The 17,174-nt window shown below is 41.2% G+C and overlaps 1 protein-coding gene across 3 annotated transcripts in view; it reads right to left on the bottom strand.

Moving 5' to 3' along the window:
* inpp4b (inositol polyphosphate-4-phosphatase type II B) overlaps positions 1 to 17,174 on the bottom strand; it is a 205,751-nt gene that overhangs the window by 162,121 nt on the left and 26,456 nt on the right. For 2 of the 3 annotated variants that reach the window (XM_033624596.2, XM_033624594.2), the window contains exons 3-4: positions 12,984 to 13,102; positions 5,207 to 5,323 (exon numbers count right to left, since the gene is read on the bottom strand). In XM_033624596.2, coding sequence (XP_033480487.1) covers positions 5,207 to 5,323; positions 12,984 to 13,102 — 236 coding nt within the window. Of the gene's footprint in view, positions 1 to 5,206; positions 5,324 to 12,156; positions 12,302 to 12,983; positions 13,103 to 17,174 lie in introns of those variants that run through there. The other variant, XM_078166207.1, reaches the window with a different exon arrangement.

Below are 17,174 nucleotides of genomic sequence, written 5' to 3'. Positions count from 1 at the left end.
TTTCGAGACAAGATGCAGCAAATTAGTTATACTTTGAATCATCTTTGTTTAAGTCATTACGCTCATAGATCTGGCTGAGCTTATGATAAAATTGAGTGATCTCCCTGAAGTATACCTCTTTTCAGCCAGAGTGAATATTTCTTGATTCAGTGATCAGAATACGAGCTGAAAGGGAATTTATTGCCCCTGGGAGCCATTCAGAGTGCAGTTGCAGGTAAGACATCAGTGACAAAGTAAGGCTAGCCTGTCATCCTTTGACAACCAGGGCTTCAGGGGGGGATCACTTACACCTGAGAGATATCTAACCCGGTCGTACTCCTTCTCACACCTCCACTCCCTCACTTATCGTTCTCTTAGCCCTGTGCGTGTTCTCAAATATTCATGACCATGCAGCCAGTGTCATCTTAGAATATCTAAATGGGAAGCCCAAGGCAGAAGGAAATCATCCTACTATGAAATTCTCCGATCCTCGACGAATGTTAAAGCAGTCATCTATAAACCTCGCTGCATCAGTTCCCTCCCCCTCACTGTTACAATTCTTACCCTTGTATTTCCACTCCAAAACTCTTATGGTGAACAGACATGGCTTATCACACAAAATGGCAATTTACAAAGGTTTTTTTTTTTTTTTTTTTTACATAAATATTCTGTTTTTGCCATATGTGCTATCGGCTTTCCATTGCAGTGAATCAGCTCGTGGCACAACATCTGCTACCGGAGCTGAAAGTGGTATGTAAAAGTTTTGACAGCTGATTTGTAAAACACATATACACACGCAAACACAGCAAATTGCCCCCATGCACTTCTCTCCCTCTATCACTCCCTCCTCTGAAAAAAAAAAAAAAAAGCAACATTAAATGACTGAGCCTTGGCTGAGTGATTCCCGATCTGCCACTTAAGCGGCTGGGGGCTGGCGCATTGTGCCAGCTCATGTTCAGGGTCATGCCTGTGTCACTTAAAGACTCTCTAATGAGACCCAGACAAGCACACTGTGCCCAGCCGAGCGGAGCTGAAAATCTAAAAGCCAACCACAGCACGATAGCACTGGTGTCTGAGAAGAAAATAGAAAAAGGAGAGAGGATTTTGTGCAATTTTTTAAAAATTGCTACAAAAAATCTTGATCCAAGTCATTTTTCTGAAATGGCCACAGAAAGTTGGGATGCAGCTCGTCATTCAAAAGTGAAGAGTTAGAAAGGCTCAACAGGACCTGTCCTGTAAGGCTGTTGGTTCAGCTTTAAGCCCTTAAAGCCAAGCTTGAGTGAAATGCTGTGTTGTGTGTCAGAGATATTCTTGACAGACTGACAGGAGCTACTGAGAAATATCACTCACAGAGAGACAGAGAGAGGGACAGCATGAAAGACAGAGAGACACTCAAAATCACAAATTCTAAAGCCATTAAAATATTTTATCCACAACCCTCAGAGAGCACTTCCCTAGGAAAACAGCCTGTTTTTAATAAAGCTGTTCTTATAAACTTGAATTAAGATGGTAAATATTTTACCGGGTATCAGTGAAATATCTTTATATCCAGGCATTAGCTCTCCTGGCCACATTCTGTTTAGTAAAACCTCTGGTGGCAATGCACTGCACAACACAAGATATACCCCTAGGAAGGAGGTGGGGAATGAATGGAGAGTTTATACAATGTTGAGCTCACATGGGTGTTGTTCGACATGAATATTCAATACACACCTTAGAATAAACCACTGTGTTCCCATTTCAAGCAAATTCCGTCTGGGATTATGTTTCAAGGCTGAATTCAAAGAGGTAAATGACTAAATACACAAGTTAATGCCATTCCACTAAAGTAAATGGTGTGCTACATGATGAAATTCAAACAAAAGTAAGTAATGTACGAGTGAGGATAAAGTTTAGGCTCCATTTTATGTTGTTTTCTCTTTAACTGCAGCAGTATGTGTTTTATCAACCTATTTTAAATAATCTGTGAGCCATCTAAACACTTGGTCTTGGCTTAAATTTGTTGTAACTGTATGCGAGCACAGCAGCAAACTCATGGAACGTGTGCGGAACCAATTTTTCCACACTTGGCAATCAACAGTATCCTGGCACAGCACGGCACAATCTGGAAAAGAAGCTGCAGCAGGATGAATACATTACTAGTTGGACGAATATATTATCAGCAGCTGGAGTTTGTATTAGCCTCAAATAAGTTCCCCTATTACAGAGAGAGAGAGAGAGAGACATCCAGACCCACTTCTCTGAGGAGAAAACTGTCTCCAGGAGCTGCAGAGTCGCATGGCACAAATATACATTGTCCCAAATACTAAAATACGGCACACCAAATATGGATGCAAGACCAGATGATGTCCCTGTTTCAGCTGAAATTACGTCTCAGGAGTCAGACATTGCATGCTAAGTTATTTTAGAAGGCAGACCCCGTGCAGGTGCACAGCAACACAACCTATGGGACGACAAAATGTGTTTACATTTATTACGGTTGACTGCTAATATGATTTTGTAATTAAAAGCTTCTATTAAGAAGGTCGGATGGGCATGTTAGATAGGAAGAGCAACAGTCTGGGTGTTTACGTGACTGCATGGACTGACAGTTCCTCCACAGTGTTCCCATTGACAAGAATGAGAAAAATATCTCAAATGTGGTGTTTGGAGTTGCTTCAAGAAAAGATGTTTACAGGAGCTCAGGACGCATCTTGAAGATGCTTCCTGTATTCCAAATGATTTCCCTATAAAAACAAGGAATATGGGTAGAGTGGTACAGTCTATACCAGTCTGGTGTTCAGAGAAACACAGAAGCCCATCTTCCTATTTTAGCGAAGCTTGGCGTGGTAACTGAAGATTAAAGCAATGAATGAGGATTCAGACTGTTTGACCTGCGCATAACAACCACCTGTCTCTGGGTGTGCGATAAGAAACTGTCTCAGCAGGTAGAAAAACAATACACCGTCAGGCCAAAACAAACAACTAATTGCACAACCCACCCACCTTGGCGCAAGAAAATTAGTCTCAAGCTACAAAACAACTTAACAGTCAGACTGAAAGTGAAAAAGAAACTTATGCCAAACACAAATGACCCGTGTTTGTGCCACTGCTGGCTTTGTGCTGGCGCAAAATCAGAGACTGTAAGGCCTTTACACACCAGGACGAGGTAACAACAAGAAAATGCAAAATACTCCCCTGTGAATATTTTGCATTAAATCTATTCATACCGGCAGCATCTGAGGGTGCAGAGAACCAACTACCAGGTTCCTTATCAACCCAGAGCAGCATCTGGAAGTCTGTTTGAGGTAAGTTGTTGTATGGCCTAAGCTATTGTAAGCTATTTTATAGACTGAATTACAGAGGCATCGTGCTGATGACAATAACTTCCAAGTAGACAACTGTAAATTGATTTCTACTGCAGAGAAATGTGAGATCAGCAAACCTGTTTATTTCTGTTGTCACTTTCAAGTGTATCTGTAATGTTGTAACACTGTGGTTTGACCTATCTGAGGTTTCTGCTGGACTTATTTTATGTGCTGTGTTTCTTTGCTAGCATCTTGGGTAAACCAAATCTTCCAGCGTGGAAGCTAAGCGCTGTACTGCTGTGGATGCAGCGAAACACATTTAAGCCACTTAAAAAGACCCACCTAAAAATATCAATATCCTTTTAAGTGGACACTATATTTAGATTTTTTCCACTTTACCTTACACACTCCCTAATCGAGGCAGCGGTAGACCAACAACTCTCAAGGTAAAATTATTGTTTTTGTCAATGTAGTCTGGCGGTTTTGAGATAATGGCTTCAGTTCGCCGTTGAAAGGGCTGTCTGACGGTATAGTGGGGGTTTCAATTCAGAAGTTATTGTAAGCAAACATTGTGATTCAGTGTGTTGTGTTACCTTTTAGAGGACTGTCATTCATTCATTCATTCATTTAATTTCTGTCACCGCTTTTCTGTTAGGGGGCGAGGAGGTGCTGGAGTCTATCCCAGCTGTCACTGGGCAAGAGGTGGGGTACACCCTGGACAGGTCGCCAGACTATCGCAGGGCTGATATACAGAGACAGACAACCATTCACATTCACACCTACGGCCAATTTAGAGTCACCACTTAACCTGCATTTCTTTGGATTGCAGGAGGAAGCCTAAGAACCAGGAGAAATCCACGCTGATACGGGGAGAACATGCAAACTCCGCACAGAAGGGCTCCACAAAATGCTGACCACTGAATTGTAGTTTACTCTAGTAAACAGTTACGTAAGAATGTAAGGAGTGGATCTGGTATGTGCTGCCTTTGTCAAGGTTGAAAGAAGAAAGTTTGCCATCTTTGACTGGGCTAGAGAGCCTTCGTGTAGTAATGGTTTTTCTGTGAAAGCTCAGAAAAATTTACTTTGTTCCAAAAAATAACAAAATAAATAAATAAATAATCGCTTTTTTGCTGCGTACTATTTTGATTCTCTTTGAAAGTACTCATGACAAAAAAAAAAACAGTCTGAAAAAATATATTGATATGTGAATTAAGCGTATGAAGAGAAAAAAAAAAAAAAAAAAAACGCCTCCAGTATGTAAAGGCCTCTAATGTAATACATTTGCAAATGCTAACCGCTGCAATGATGGAGTCTCTACTCATCATAAAGCTCATGAATGTTTCATAGCCAGTTATGCCAAATTAAGATCTTGGCACCCGGGGTTGAGTGGGGTGCTTGATTGGGATCATGCATACACCCACACTGGAGAGCCTGTATAAAATGTCTGATTCAGAGGGCCGGCCCCCTCAGGATTCTACGTCTGGCTCTCTTTCCCATTCCCACTGATGTGCCAGCTGGTTTTCCCACGGGATCAATGCCAAAGGACTGGCTGCCATGCTCAGATGCTCATCGAAAGGCTGCACACCCTTTTCCTTCAAAACTCAAGGCTAAGGTTTTAGTCGGAGACTGCCTCAAGTGAATGATCACTAAGACGGTACTATAATTCACTGCCTGCTATAAATCAGCACAGGATTCATCGCACCTCCGAATCTGTAGGACAAATATAAACATAATGAGATTCTGCTGCAGATTTCTCACAGCTTTTCATGTTCATCCTCTGCAAAGTTTAAAGCTCCCTGCTGCCGAGCCGACGCATGAAGAGTGACGGCTGGCTTTGAACACGTCCCCATTATCATCTCGCTCTCACGCACACATTCGCTAAATTTTCGACATGCAAAACATACAACAAACACACAGAAACGCAGCCACTGTTTACTCACTGATTCCTGGGCCTTGTCCTTTGCATCATACACAGTTAGCTTGACTAGTGTCTCCGGGCTAGCAGGATACTCTGAAGGGAAGGTCACCCCCGTCAGAAACAGCGGGTCTTTGTTCGCCTGTCAGAAAGGGGGACAACACAGAAACAGGGTGAGACACTATATGTGTGTGTGTGTGTGTGTGTGTTTGTGTGTGTGTGTGTGTACATGTGTGGTGACGTGTACCCTTATATGCACATTTGTACTGCAACACACGTGTTTAAAAAAAAAAATAATAAAAAAAAGGCAGGAAGCCGAAGGGATAAAAGGAGGGAGGGAGACTTGGGTGGGTAAATGAGCCAACAGCTGGGCTCAGTCTGTCCTCCTCCTCTTCCTCTTCCTCCCGGCATTTCTCCCCACTCCTCTTGCCTCCCCTGCTGCCTCTCCTGGGCAAAAAAAGGAGAAGATAGAGCTCTCCCTGGTGGGTCTACCTGGAGGTCTGGCATACCTACTGCCTCCCAACTGAGACTGCGGGCCAGGAGCTGTGTTGCAATGTTGACACGTAAGCTGGCACAGTGGCAAGGTGGCAATGGGATCAAACCAGTGTCCACAGCAGCCAGTACTGGGTCTTCTTCAAACACACCAGAGGGCTGCATGGCATCAGCTAATATTCACTCACAACATCCTGTTATCACAATACCCAGTCGTCACCTTTAACTTCCACACCTTTTGAACTGCAGGGCTTGTTTTGCCATGGACTGCAGAGACCTTACTTTTATTACACTGTAAAAATGTCCTAACGAGGTTGTAACATGTTTTTACTTTAGATTTAAAACCCTCTCTATGACCCCCACAGTACCTGCAGAGTGTGGACCTGTGTGTCACTTGTTTCACCTGTTGGTAAGAAATGTTCTTACAAATAAAAAATAAGGCAGGTTTCTCTGCCAGTATCTAGATAATGTCCCTAGTTTCAACAATTTTCTGACCATAGCTGCGATTCCATCCGCCTTTATGTATGCACATTTTCAATTTGTGCATTAAAAACCTTTGTGGAAAACCCAAAAGTTAAAAGAAATCTCGAAATACAGCTTCCAAGGGCACATAGTTGTAATATAAGTTAAAGCTCTTCCATTGTCCTCTGTGCTCTCTGTTACTACACATCCAATGTTTTCCTTCCTTTGAGGTTTGACTGGTGCTCCTTTAATTATATAATCTCGTTACACCCGCTTATACAGTGGCACCTGACTAGAGAGTTTGCGCCACCTGCTACTTATCTTGATGAATCAATTCCCAGTATTTGCATAACAGCAGTGGATGGAAAACTACATAAATTTGCATTTTCCTTTGCTGTTTTTTCTGAAAATTGAGGTAAAATTTGTGCTACATGGATGGAAACCCAACTCTTGCCAAGGTAATATACCTTGTTCCAACAGTGTTGGAAGAGAAGACTCCTGTTTGAAGAAAATTGTTTTAAGAACATTAATTTTATTTGCCAAACGGCCAAATGTAACTGCATCAACTGGTGATTTGAAGAGATATGTTATGAGTTTAAGTGTATCTAAAGATTCAGCTGGCTCAGGTGCATACCTTAGCTCAATTAGCCCAGGTCATCTCTGTCGCACTCATTCTTTTCTTTGAATTTTCTTAGACCCTGCAAAAATGACTGACTCGTGTTGAACCAGAAGCCAAAGGGGCTTTTCTGGGAAAGACTCAAGGATTGTTTAGCCATTTAGTGTTGTCTACTTGAACCAATTCAAAGCACTTTGTGTTTACACTGGGGGCTTCCTCTTCCTCTGCTCCGCTCTGATGGGCGTCTCTAGAATGTAACCCTCTGGGACTGTGTGGGGACAGGCAGGGGAATGGTAATGAGACTGACACAGACAGACTGGCATGTATGAAAGTATAGTCACACCCTGGGTTAAAAAAAACACCAGCAAAGAATCTATGGGTGGTCTGTACAGTTGAAATAAAATATAAAAATCATTTAAATATTTTTCCAATATTGATGTATTGTATATGACAAATGTAGGCTGTATCATGAGTGAAATATTTCAAGTAGTGTGCAGAGTAATGTACTCATATTTTACTGCATTTAGTTAGATAGACGTTTTGATCCCAGTTGGATCTTAGGTCAAAATGTTCACAAATGGATATTGCACCCTTGTTACTCTACTTAAAGTCAAGGTCCCTCTCCAGACAAGTTTGAAAGTATGTAATAAAACTGGCAGTAACATTTTTTTCTTTAACATGTTTTTTCACACATAATAGTAAAAAAGAAAAAACAAAAAGGGCTGGAAACTGATCTACTCTTTTTCCCTCATCGTGAAATTCTGAGTCTGGCCCTGTCCCACCGACCACCACTGCTTGCGGTAGGTTTCCACTCTCTCCAGCGCTTCTCACTCAAGGTCTCACGGTGAAAGAGTGAAGATGGCTAGCGTTAGCATGAGAGGAATCATTGGAGAAATTCAGGCATACATGTTTGAGCCACAGTCAGAGCCTATTGTGCACCAAAATCAGTAACCAAGAGACAAATCAGAATGGTAAGCGCAGTTAGTATCTTTTATGTTGTTCGGGAGCGTGTTAGCTTATAGGCTAACTGGCAGTGGCTAACACAGCGTGAGTGGTTGAGAAACATTCAATAACATCTCCTACAAAGGGGTTTCTGGTAGACAGTGGAAGGAAGCTCCAGGGTTTACATCCAAAGAGTTGCACACTCCACCATGTTTGCGGTCAAAACTTTCACCTGCTAATGCAAAGTCTGTTTTGACAAGTCTACTACGCGCTGAAGGTTTCAAATTTCTTTGTCGGTGTTGTGTCAAAGCCTGTTTCCCGTCGATATGTGTTGCCCGAATTACACAGCAGTTGGCTTTCGTGTTAGTAACGTATCTAATCTAGAATCAGGGAATCAGGGACGTGCACTCACATCATTCAGTAGAGGAATGTGAACAAATGTGACAAACTTTGCACAGATACAACTCAGGCATTTTATGGAGCATAAACATACTAAAAACATATTTTTGAGTGGGGAGGGATTATAAATGAATTTATGGTTTTGAGTCAGTGCACAGGTGTGAGACTTGCCTGCACAGTAGCTGATTATTGCGTCAGAAACCCTGAGCATTGCATCAGTTTGTTAGACAAAGCAAATGCTAAATGATGGTAAGTCAGCATAACTGGAGCTCAGGTGAGACTGACACCAACAAGCCCCGAGTCCATGGCTACAACAATGGGTGTCAGGAGGACTGGGAGCCAAGACATAAAGCGCCCTAAAAACAGCAGTGTGTACTTAACAAACAAACACACACACACACACACACACAAAGGCAGAATTTTGTGTTCAACTGCACACACACACTCACGGAAGGAACACGCAGACACACCTCCTCACCGCACCACTAACCCCGCTGATCCTTCAGAAATCTTCCATGCGCTGACAAAGGGGAAATAAAACAAGTCTATCGCTTCTTGTTTCAGCCTCTCTAGACATGGTAATACCAGTCTTGATGCCCGGTGCCATTTTGCCGCCCAGTCACGAAGCTTTGTGGTTTGTGTATACTAACATCCTAAACACACAGCCCGATTCAGCACAACGCGTACAGACACATTGGAACCAGTGCACTGTTTTAAGCTCAGTGCAAAGCTGGATATACATCAGTGCTGTACACCAACAAAAAGACAGACAGAGCCATTATATCCAAGAACGTGCAGGTACGTACACACATGCACATACACACACACACACACACACACACACACACACACACACACACACACACATAAGCTCTTACACCTCCCTCACTGGCACACTGAATAGGCCTCATTCAGACTTACCAGCATGGTTGGCAGCCTCAGCTGTGGCTGAATCTTCTTAGTGCTACTGATGGGCTGAGATGAGCTAAACTGGTAAGCCTGTCTCCATTTACACAGAGAAGTAAGCCAGTCTGTCATACAAGTGGTCAACATATGCTATGGGAGACAGCTGCCCCTCTCTTGTCTTTTTGTCCGTTTGGGTTGCAAACCTCAGTGGAATGGCCAATTTAGGCCATTACAGGGCGTGTGTGTGTTTGTGTGTGATTGGGTTGGGGAGGGGGGATTAAGTATTCTGGCTTAACTCTCACTACAGTGGAGGTTTTTCTTCCTCACTTGACCACTCATAATTACAAACACAGACACACAGACACACACTCATACACACACAGAGACTAGACTTTTTGGACTTGCTCCAGGCAGGGGGTTCTTCGCTTGACTAGCATGACATCAAAGGCTGTTTTATCCTTTGGCTCTGCGTGACGTCAAATCCCTTGAGTACCACCACCCCTGGACCCATATTTGCCTGCCTGTGTTTTAGGAGTGGGGTTTTCCTATGAGATACTAGATAGCATTCTTGTGTCTCGAGCTTCAAATACAATTTGTCGAAGACGTTTCCTATTGCGCTTTAAAGAGATTTAGAGGGCTTTAGATTTTCTACTTAAGTTGTCACCATTCCTTTCTGTTTTACCAACAGTAGATTAAGATACAGTGCCCACACTCAGGCGTAGACTTGCTGTGTGGAGATAAAAGCGTCTGCCTTTTGTGGAAATATGGCATTGTGTCCCAGTTCCATATCATACGGCATATTAATACTTTGAAGTATAAACCATTTGCTTATCTTAAAGGTGTTTTATAAAGGAAATTAGTATTCATTAATTTAATGTACTTTATTGTTTTGTACCAACTATTATATATAAAGATGGACAGCACCTCTCCACTTCCTCCCACTATACAAACATCAGGGTTCCCACATATTTTCATGGACAAAAATTCCGAACTTTTCCATGACTTTTCAAGGATCCATAATATTAACATTTTTTGCCCTACTTGCCCATAATTGTAATTTCTGGTAGCTGATTTACATGGACGGAGAGACAGAATGCAGGGAAAAAGTAAACGCTTGTGATGGTAGACAAACGTCACACATCCACATATATCAGAGCTACCTTACATCGACGGCGTCTGAAAATAAAGGCTATTCACAAAAGACTACTGTGAAAATGTCATTACACACAAGTAAATTCCATGAGTTTTCCAAAATTTTCAATGATTTTTACAAATTCCATGACATTTCCAGCTTTTCCATGACTGTGGGAACGCTGAAATATGAAGCCAAAATATCCCACATAAAGCTGATGCCCTCTTGCGCTGGTGACGTCATTTGGAGCCAGAATCCAGCAGTACCAACCTCCACGGTATCGAGTTCCCGCTTACCGACCACTCGCGAGCAGTACCATTGATCGTGAGCACACTAATTGGCACACTCAGCTGTCAATAATGATTTATTAGCTCCAAATAGCTATTTAAAACTAAACATATCCAACAAATGAGCACTTGAACATAAAGCAGCCTGACAAGAACTACCTTAAGTAACAGAAATTATCTTTGCGAAACTATATTTGACGAGTGCGTCAAGTTTGCCAATGTCCCATCTGCTAACATGGAAGGGGCGGGGTTAATGTAATGACCTATACTGCAGCCAGCCACCAGGGGGCTATCAAGATGTTTGCTGCCATATACTTCAATCAAAGCCTTGAACCCACCCAGTCAAATAAGTAGTCCCATCTCCTATTTCCATACATTAACATTAAATGTAATGAGTTTTTTTATGCATCTTCAGTAACATAGCTGAATAAATAATAAGTTGAATAGGAAAAGAAATAGTTTCAGGTTAGTTTTAATGAACTGAAATGTCATTTGATTTTTATCTGTCATCAGTTGCAAGTCATCATGTGTCAGACCTACTAGCTCTGTGCCCTGTCAGGAGGGGACGAGTCATTAGAGTACAGCCAAACTTCCTCAGGGAAAATGACCCAAATTGTACAAAATGTCGCCCCTAATTTTAGTAAAGTAGGCACCACTGGCACCAATAAACTGGCTCTATAATCTTTGTGTTTCAAACTGATACAAACGGCCAATTTCACACCTGAAACCTTCTAAACTTAATAATCGCTATTAGTGTTCACAGTGACCTGTAAATATACTTTATTCAGTCACTTTTCTAGTCTGATCACAGGGAAAACATGTATCACAGGGTAACACTTTGTTTTATTTTTTTTTTACAGTCGCAGTAATTTAAGAGATATGGATTCTAAAATTGACTTTTTCAAAAAGCCAAAACACCTGAAGACTTTAACTAAACAGTAGTAAAGTCCAGATCCAATGTGATTAAATGCTATCCTGTTCTTTTTATCTGATCCCTGTCCAGTGATTCATGGGGTAGACTACAGAGGGCTAAGTGGCAGCTGGCATGTTCAATCATTTATCTCCTAAATTAAACCCTTATGTCATATACCGTGGATTCCTGATTATACACCTATCACTTGAGAACGACAAGGACTGAAGCTTTCATGCCGCCAAGACTCTGGTCAGTGTCCAGCAAAGCCAGCGGCAGCTGTTGAGAGCAGGCATCCCGGGAATGTGACAAACCGGAGAAACACAAGTGGCAGTTGGGCTTTCTTCAGATTCAACACACACACAGTGGGGCTTCCCAGCACGCACATATACACATGCACACGAACAAATCCACCTTTGGTCACACAGGTTAATGAACATCTGCTGCTGTTCATGTTGGAAGTCAGTGTATGAGGGGGAACCCTACTGGTCACCACTGTCCTGACAAGCGACCTCTGTTCCTCTAAACAACACACACACTTCATTCAAGGAGGATTCCAAAGTCACATTGATATTTTACCAATGCTGTGTTGCTTCTGGGTGATAAACTAACACTATTATTACTGATCAGATTGATCTGATCTCTGTGTTAAGTGCTAAATATACTGCTGCATGTTATAGCAGGTATCTTCACTTGTATTACACAATCCGGACTAATAAAAAGAATATATAGCAGAGAAAACTCCTCCGACTATCTAAAACACCTCTTATGAGGCTGCAAACCTCTCTTTTAAAACAGACTTGTAAAATAACACAGAATGTGCACATACCCGTTTTTTGTGAAGACGAAAGCAGTCCATATCCTCAGATCCTACTCCAAATCCTGAACATTACAGCCATGAAATCAAAACTCCAGCGGCACTCGGAGTTTCTGCAGAGCTGGCTGAGCCAGCATACAGTATCCTACCACATCCTGTGTTCCTCCACACACACACACATGCTCAAACACACATGCACTGCTGTTCCCTTGACATGGCTGAGGGGCAAAGCAGTTGAAATGCAGTCTTTGAAAGAGACGGTTATGCTCATTTAGCTTTACTGGATTAGCAGGAAAATAATATGCGTCAGGAAACTTTGCCCTCGTCTGAGGAGAGAGAAAAAATGTGTGTGTGTGTGTGTGTGTGCATGTGTGTGCATATATGTGTGTAAGTGGGTGTTCCATAGTGGGACAGGGGGCAGCTGTTGCCGCCCAAAAAACACTTGTGTGACTGCTGCCTTGGCAACAGCACTGTCACCCTAGAGGTAATAAAGAAAAGATGCATTTAAAGACGTTAAAGACCACATAAACACTCTCACTGTATGGAGCCTCTGCAGAATTACACTCACAAACACATACGTCACATGTTGAGACATGGCATTGATAAAGAACAACACACCAGCTCTGATAGATGTCTGGACTCAGAGTAGATATAAAGTTATGGCTCCTAGTCTGTTCCAGTTAGATGAGTCAGATATGGAAAAAAAAGGTTTAGAAAAAAGGAGGGCAGACAGAGATGGAGAGAACACCAACCAAGACCCAGTGACCCAGATATACAGCAAAACAACAAACATCAAAGGTCAGAGAGAGGATGGTGCATGTGTGTGTGTGTGGCCTTACCTCCACTATCTCTGTGCAGGCATGAGAGACGAGGTGCTGCTTGTGGGGATCTATGACAGCCACCTGGACCAAAGCATTGGGCTTCCTGTCTCTGCCTGAGGCCACCAGATCATTGCAGGCTACAGAGAGGGAGAGAGAAGGAGAGACGATGGAGGAAGGAGAGGATGGAAGAAAGGAGGAAGAAGAATAAGAGGATGAAAGTTAGGATGAGAGGAGCTATTCCTTTACGATAACAAACATCAGTGACACAAATCACACGATACTGGATCACAAATGGAGAATGTGACAATAACTGAGAGAGAAACATGGTAAATAAACATAGTAGAAGAAAGAAAGGAACAGTTAAGGAAGAGGATTTAAAAATATCTCCCTTCAGATTAGATGTCACAGGCACTAAGGAGCTACATCACCACAAAGGAACAAAGGAGTTAAATCGGCTGTCCACACTTCTCTGAGGCCTTTCCTCAAAACCAATAAAAGTTTGAGGAAATAAATAAAATACACATATATATTGAGATATAAAATTGTTGCCCCTGTAGTTGATTAAAATGGCAGTGGAGTTTTCCTCTGGCAGTGACATATCAGTTTTATTAGGGCTTTCATTTCCAACAACAAAAGCGGCTTGTCACTCAGCCACGCTGGCTTCCAAGGACAGGAAAGACTTTGCATCCCACAATTCCTTTATAGGAAACCAACGCTTCCTGGTTACGAATAGAAACTCCCCCTAACAAGATAACACTGGCTAATCCCATCACTGCTAAACTGATGTAGTTGTCAATGTCGATCAAATCAAAAAGTCAAAAAAAACTGTTTGATTTTTTCTGAACCTTGTGCAGGAAAAATGCTTATTTCTGTGGTTAGTTTTTAAAAGATGACTCTTCTTTTCACATCTGCTTATAGAAGGCCTATTAAAATATCCAACCTGATACCCAGTAAATTACACTATATGGCCATATGAGTTTATGTATTAATGAACATTGGTACACACTCGAGTACTGTAATGACAATTTTGTGTTCAGTATCCTCCTTGGATCTTCTCCAAGAGCTGCATTTTATCTACCCACACAATTCTGGCATGTAAACAGCAATTGATCTTCTCGCAATGCCTGGTCAGTTTTGCACATTACTCTGCAAAAAAAGGAGTTGAGATAATATCACTCAATGGGTGAAATTCCATTTAAAAAACAGCAAGATAAGATAAGGCAAGATAAGCCTTTATTGATCTTCAGAGGGGAAATTCAGGTGTTGCAGCGGCACAAAGACAGAAATAAGTACAGATAAATAAAGAAGTAAACATAAAATGAGATACATCCGGTATAAAAGTACAAATATATACTACACAAGAGCAATTACAGATAAAGTTACAAGATAAAATGACAAGTTATGATAAATATCAGCAGTCTAGTATTATGTACAGCGTAAACCAAAATAATATATATACTGGGAAAAGCTGTAGTTGTTAAGTTTTACAAAAATATTTTTTTTGCCATATTTGCCGGAACGGTCTATACATAAACACAGTATTACTCAAGACAGATAATCAGTGAAAATGGCATTTGTTAGCAAAGGGGTCTCTAACGCAGCTGTCAATCATGTCAATCACTGCTCGTGAACTGCAGTCAAACCGTCAAACTAGGCAGCGCTGATCAAATATGAATTGAGATTCTGTCACTGTGTTGCCTATCTCTCGCCTCAACTGTTAACAATATGTTTTCAGAAACATATTTTAGTGTACTGTTTAGCTGTACAATTAGCAAGTTTGCTCCAGCCATTGGGCGGTGCTTAGTTTTGACTCGACTGTAGGCAACACAGTTACAAAATTAGGGCTGTACCCGACTACAATTTTCAGATCAGATTTGGCTGTTCAATATGAATATTAAACAACTGGTTCCTTTTTTTCCATATAAAGTTTGAGTTGGGTTCTGCGGGACATTCATGGTCTGCAGTGTTCAAGTAATATAGCAAACAAGCCAAGTTATCCCTCTAAGCTAATGCATGCTAACTTCACGAACAACAAAACAGGAATGTGCAATTACATTTTTTACCGACCCTAGATATCGAACAAAAGCCAGTGACTGTATCATATCGAGTTGCTCTGAGTTATAAATTCACCTCTTGTAAGCAGAAAGAAGATAGTTATCTCCTGCCTTATCTCTGCCTCCTCTGGGCAGCTGCCTGCGGCTCATTCAAGACTCAACCTGGGTCTGGGTCTGCAGCTGCCTATGTCGGGGAGCAGCATGACAGCGAAGAGTGCTCACTCTGCAGCTAAATCCCAGAACCAAAATGTACCCAGGAGTACACTGCACACTGACTGACCCCCCCCCCCCTCGCCCTCAGTGAGGAAACTCACTGAGGGGTCTCTGACTGATGCTTCAAGTTTTGGACATGATTGACAGCTGCATTGGAAACTCCTCAGCTCAGTTTGGTTGTTAAAACAGAATATCGAATGTAGTATGGTATAGTGATGGTATAGTATAGTAAAGTATAGTACGTATATAATATAAGAACCTGCAAGGGCAGAAAATTGCTTTGTTGTTTGCAGTTCCATCTTCACAGTCTTGATTTTAATGTTTAAGCTTCAGAACAGCAATTGGAGATGAAAAGGGGTCTTGCGGGAGCCATTTTAAAGGGAATAAAGAGCAAGAATATAGTTGCAGAGAGAAATGAAAGGTTCAGTAGCAGGGCATCGAAAAAATCTAGACCTTTCTTTCACAGGTTTAGAGGTGGTTTATCCGACTCTCTCTGATGTGTTAGGTAAAGAGATGAGAAAAACGACATAGTAAAGTATTCCCAGTGTGCAACTGGAGAAACTAATCATTTCAGATTGTACCTTCACCGCAATATGTACAGACACACATACAGAATACAGCATAAAGCCTCCTTTGTATACATATATATTAACAAACTCACAGTGATATTGAGGCATTGTGAAACAAAAAAGACGGAACCAGAAATTTTCCAGCAGAGCTGGAGTGCTGACTATACTGTGAAGGTGACTGTCCTTGAGTTCTTTTAAAAAAACGGCATCAACATAAACAAAGCAGGGATTTAATAAGCATTTGTCACACGCTTGTCTGAAAGGAAGCAGAGGAATTAAAGATGATGCTTTGAGCATTCAGAATTCAAAGCTTTTTTTGTAATCTTTGACTTTACAATTCTTTTTCAGCCTATCTTATGTGAAACCGAACACACTTCATCAAATAAAGAAGAGATACATTTGGTTGAAGATTGGCTGACACGGTGTAAAATATTCAGAAGGGTTCAATTAAAGAGAGTGTTTGTATAGTCATTCATAAAACATACTGGCAGCTGTGTGATATTTTGTTGTGTTTCACAGAGAACAACCATTATAAAAGAATATTTTACAGTAAATTTCAGTACACTCAAGGCATTATAACAAAACATCTAGTTAGTTTAGAGCTTTGATCATCGGCTCCATCAGGATCACAATATTCTCTTTCAGTGGCAGTCTGTTTTACAATTTACACTAATGGTTACCAAGACGACCATAGCAACAATACTTAAACCTTAAATGACATTAACAGTTAACTAATTGGATGGGAACAGTAAAGTAAAGGGGTTAAACTAAGGCCATACTAACTGGATGACAATTACCACACAGCCTTTTGTTTTGCTTTGGTACTTTGATACTATAAACGCATGATGAAATGTCTTGTTATGACACAATACCTAAAACATACGGAGAAAAGTTCAGTTAGTATTTGTTATATCAGGACACCTGTACACCACTGTGCATTAATCACTTATATATCTCACAATAAGACACAGCCCCCTGAGTTACTGTTGCTATACGTATGAAAATGTACTGTACTTAAAAAATAAAGTTTGCTTTCTATTAACTTGACATGTTTGCCATTCAGAATGGACCTCAACTCATGGTCATTAACCAAGCCCTGTATACCATCATGTGTTGCACTAAAAGAAAAATGGCAGATGGACAGGAGGAGAGAGAACAGCATGATTGCAAATTGTTGTACAAGCTTCCATTTAACTATGTCCTGTTGTTTCCTGTCTTAGTCATGTAATAAATTGTGAATTTAATGTGATACACAGGAAGGCAATCCAGGCACTTCAAAAATATAGAAAACAAGGAAGGAAGTATTAAAAAGCCTTTTTTGTAGTGGCTAAATCATTAAAGAGCAAACATGTTTCAACCACTGCAAAGAGCCA

Source organism: Epinephelus lanceolatus, chromosome 3 (genome assembly GCF_041903045.1).
Source record: "Epinephelus lanceolatus isolate andai-2023 chromosome 3, ASM4190304v1, whole genome shotgun sequence".
Lineage (NCBI taxonomy): Eukaryota > Metazoa > Chordata > Actinopteri > Perciformes > Serranidae > Epinephelus > Epinephelus lanceolatus.
The sequence above is the reverse complement of the archived record's forward strand: the minus strand, read 5'-3'. Positions and strand labels throughout refer to the sequence as shown.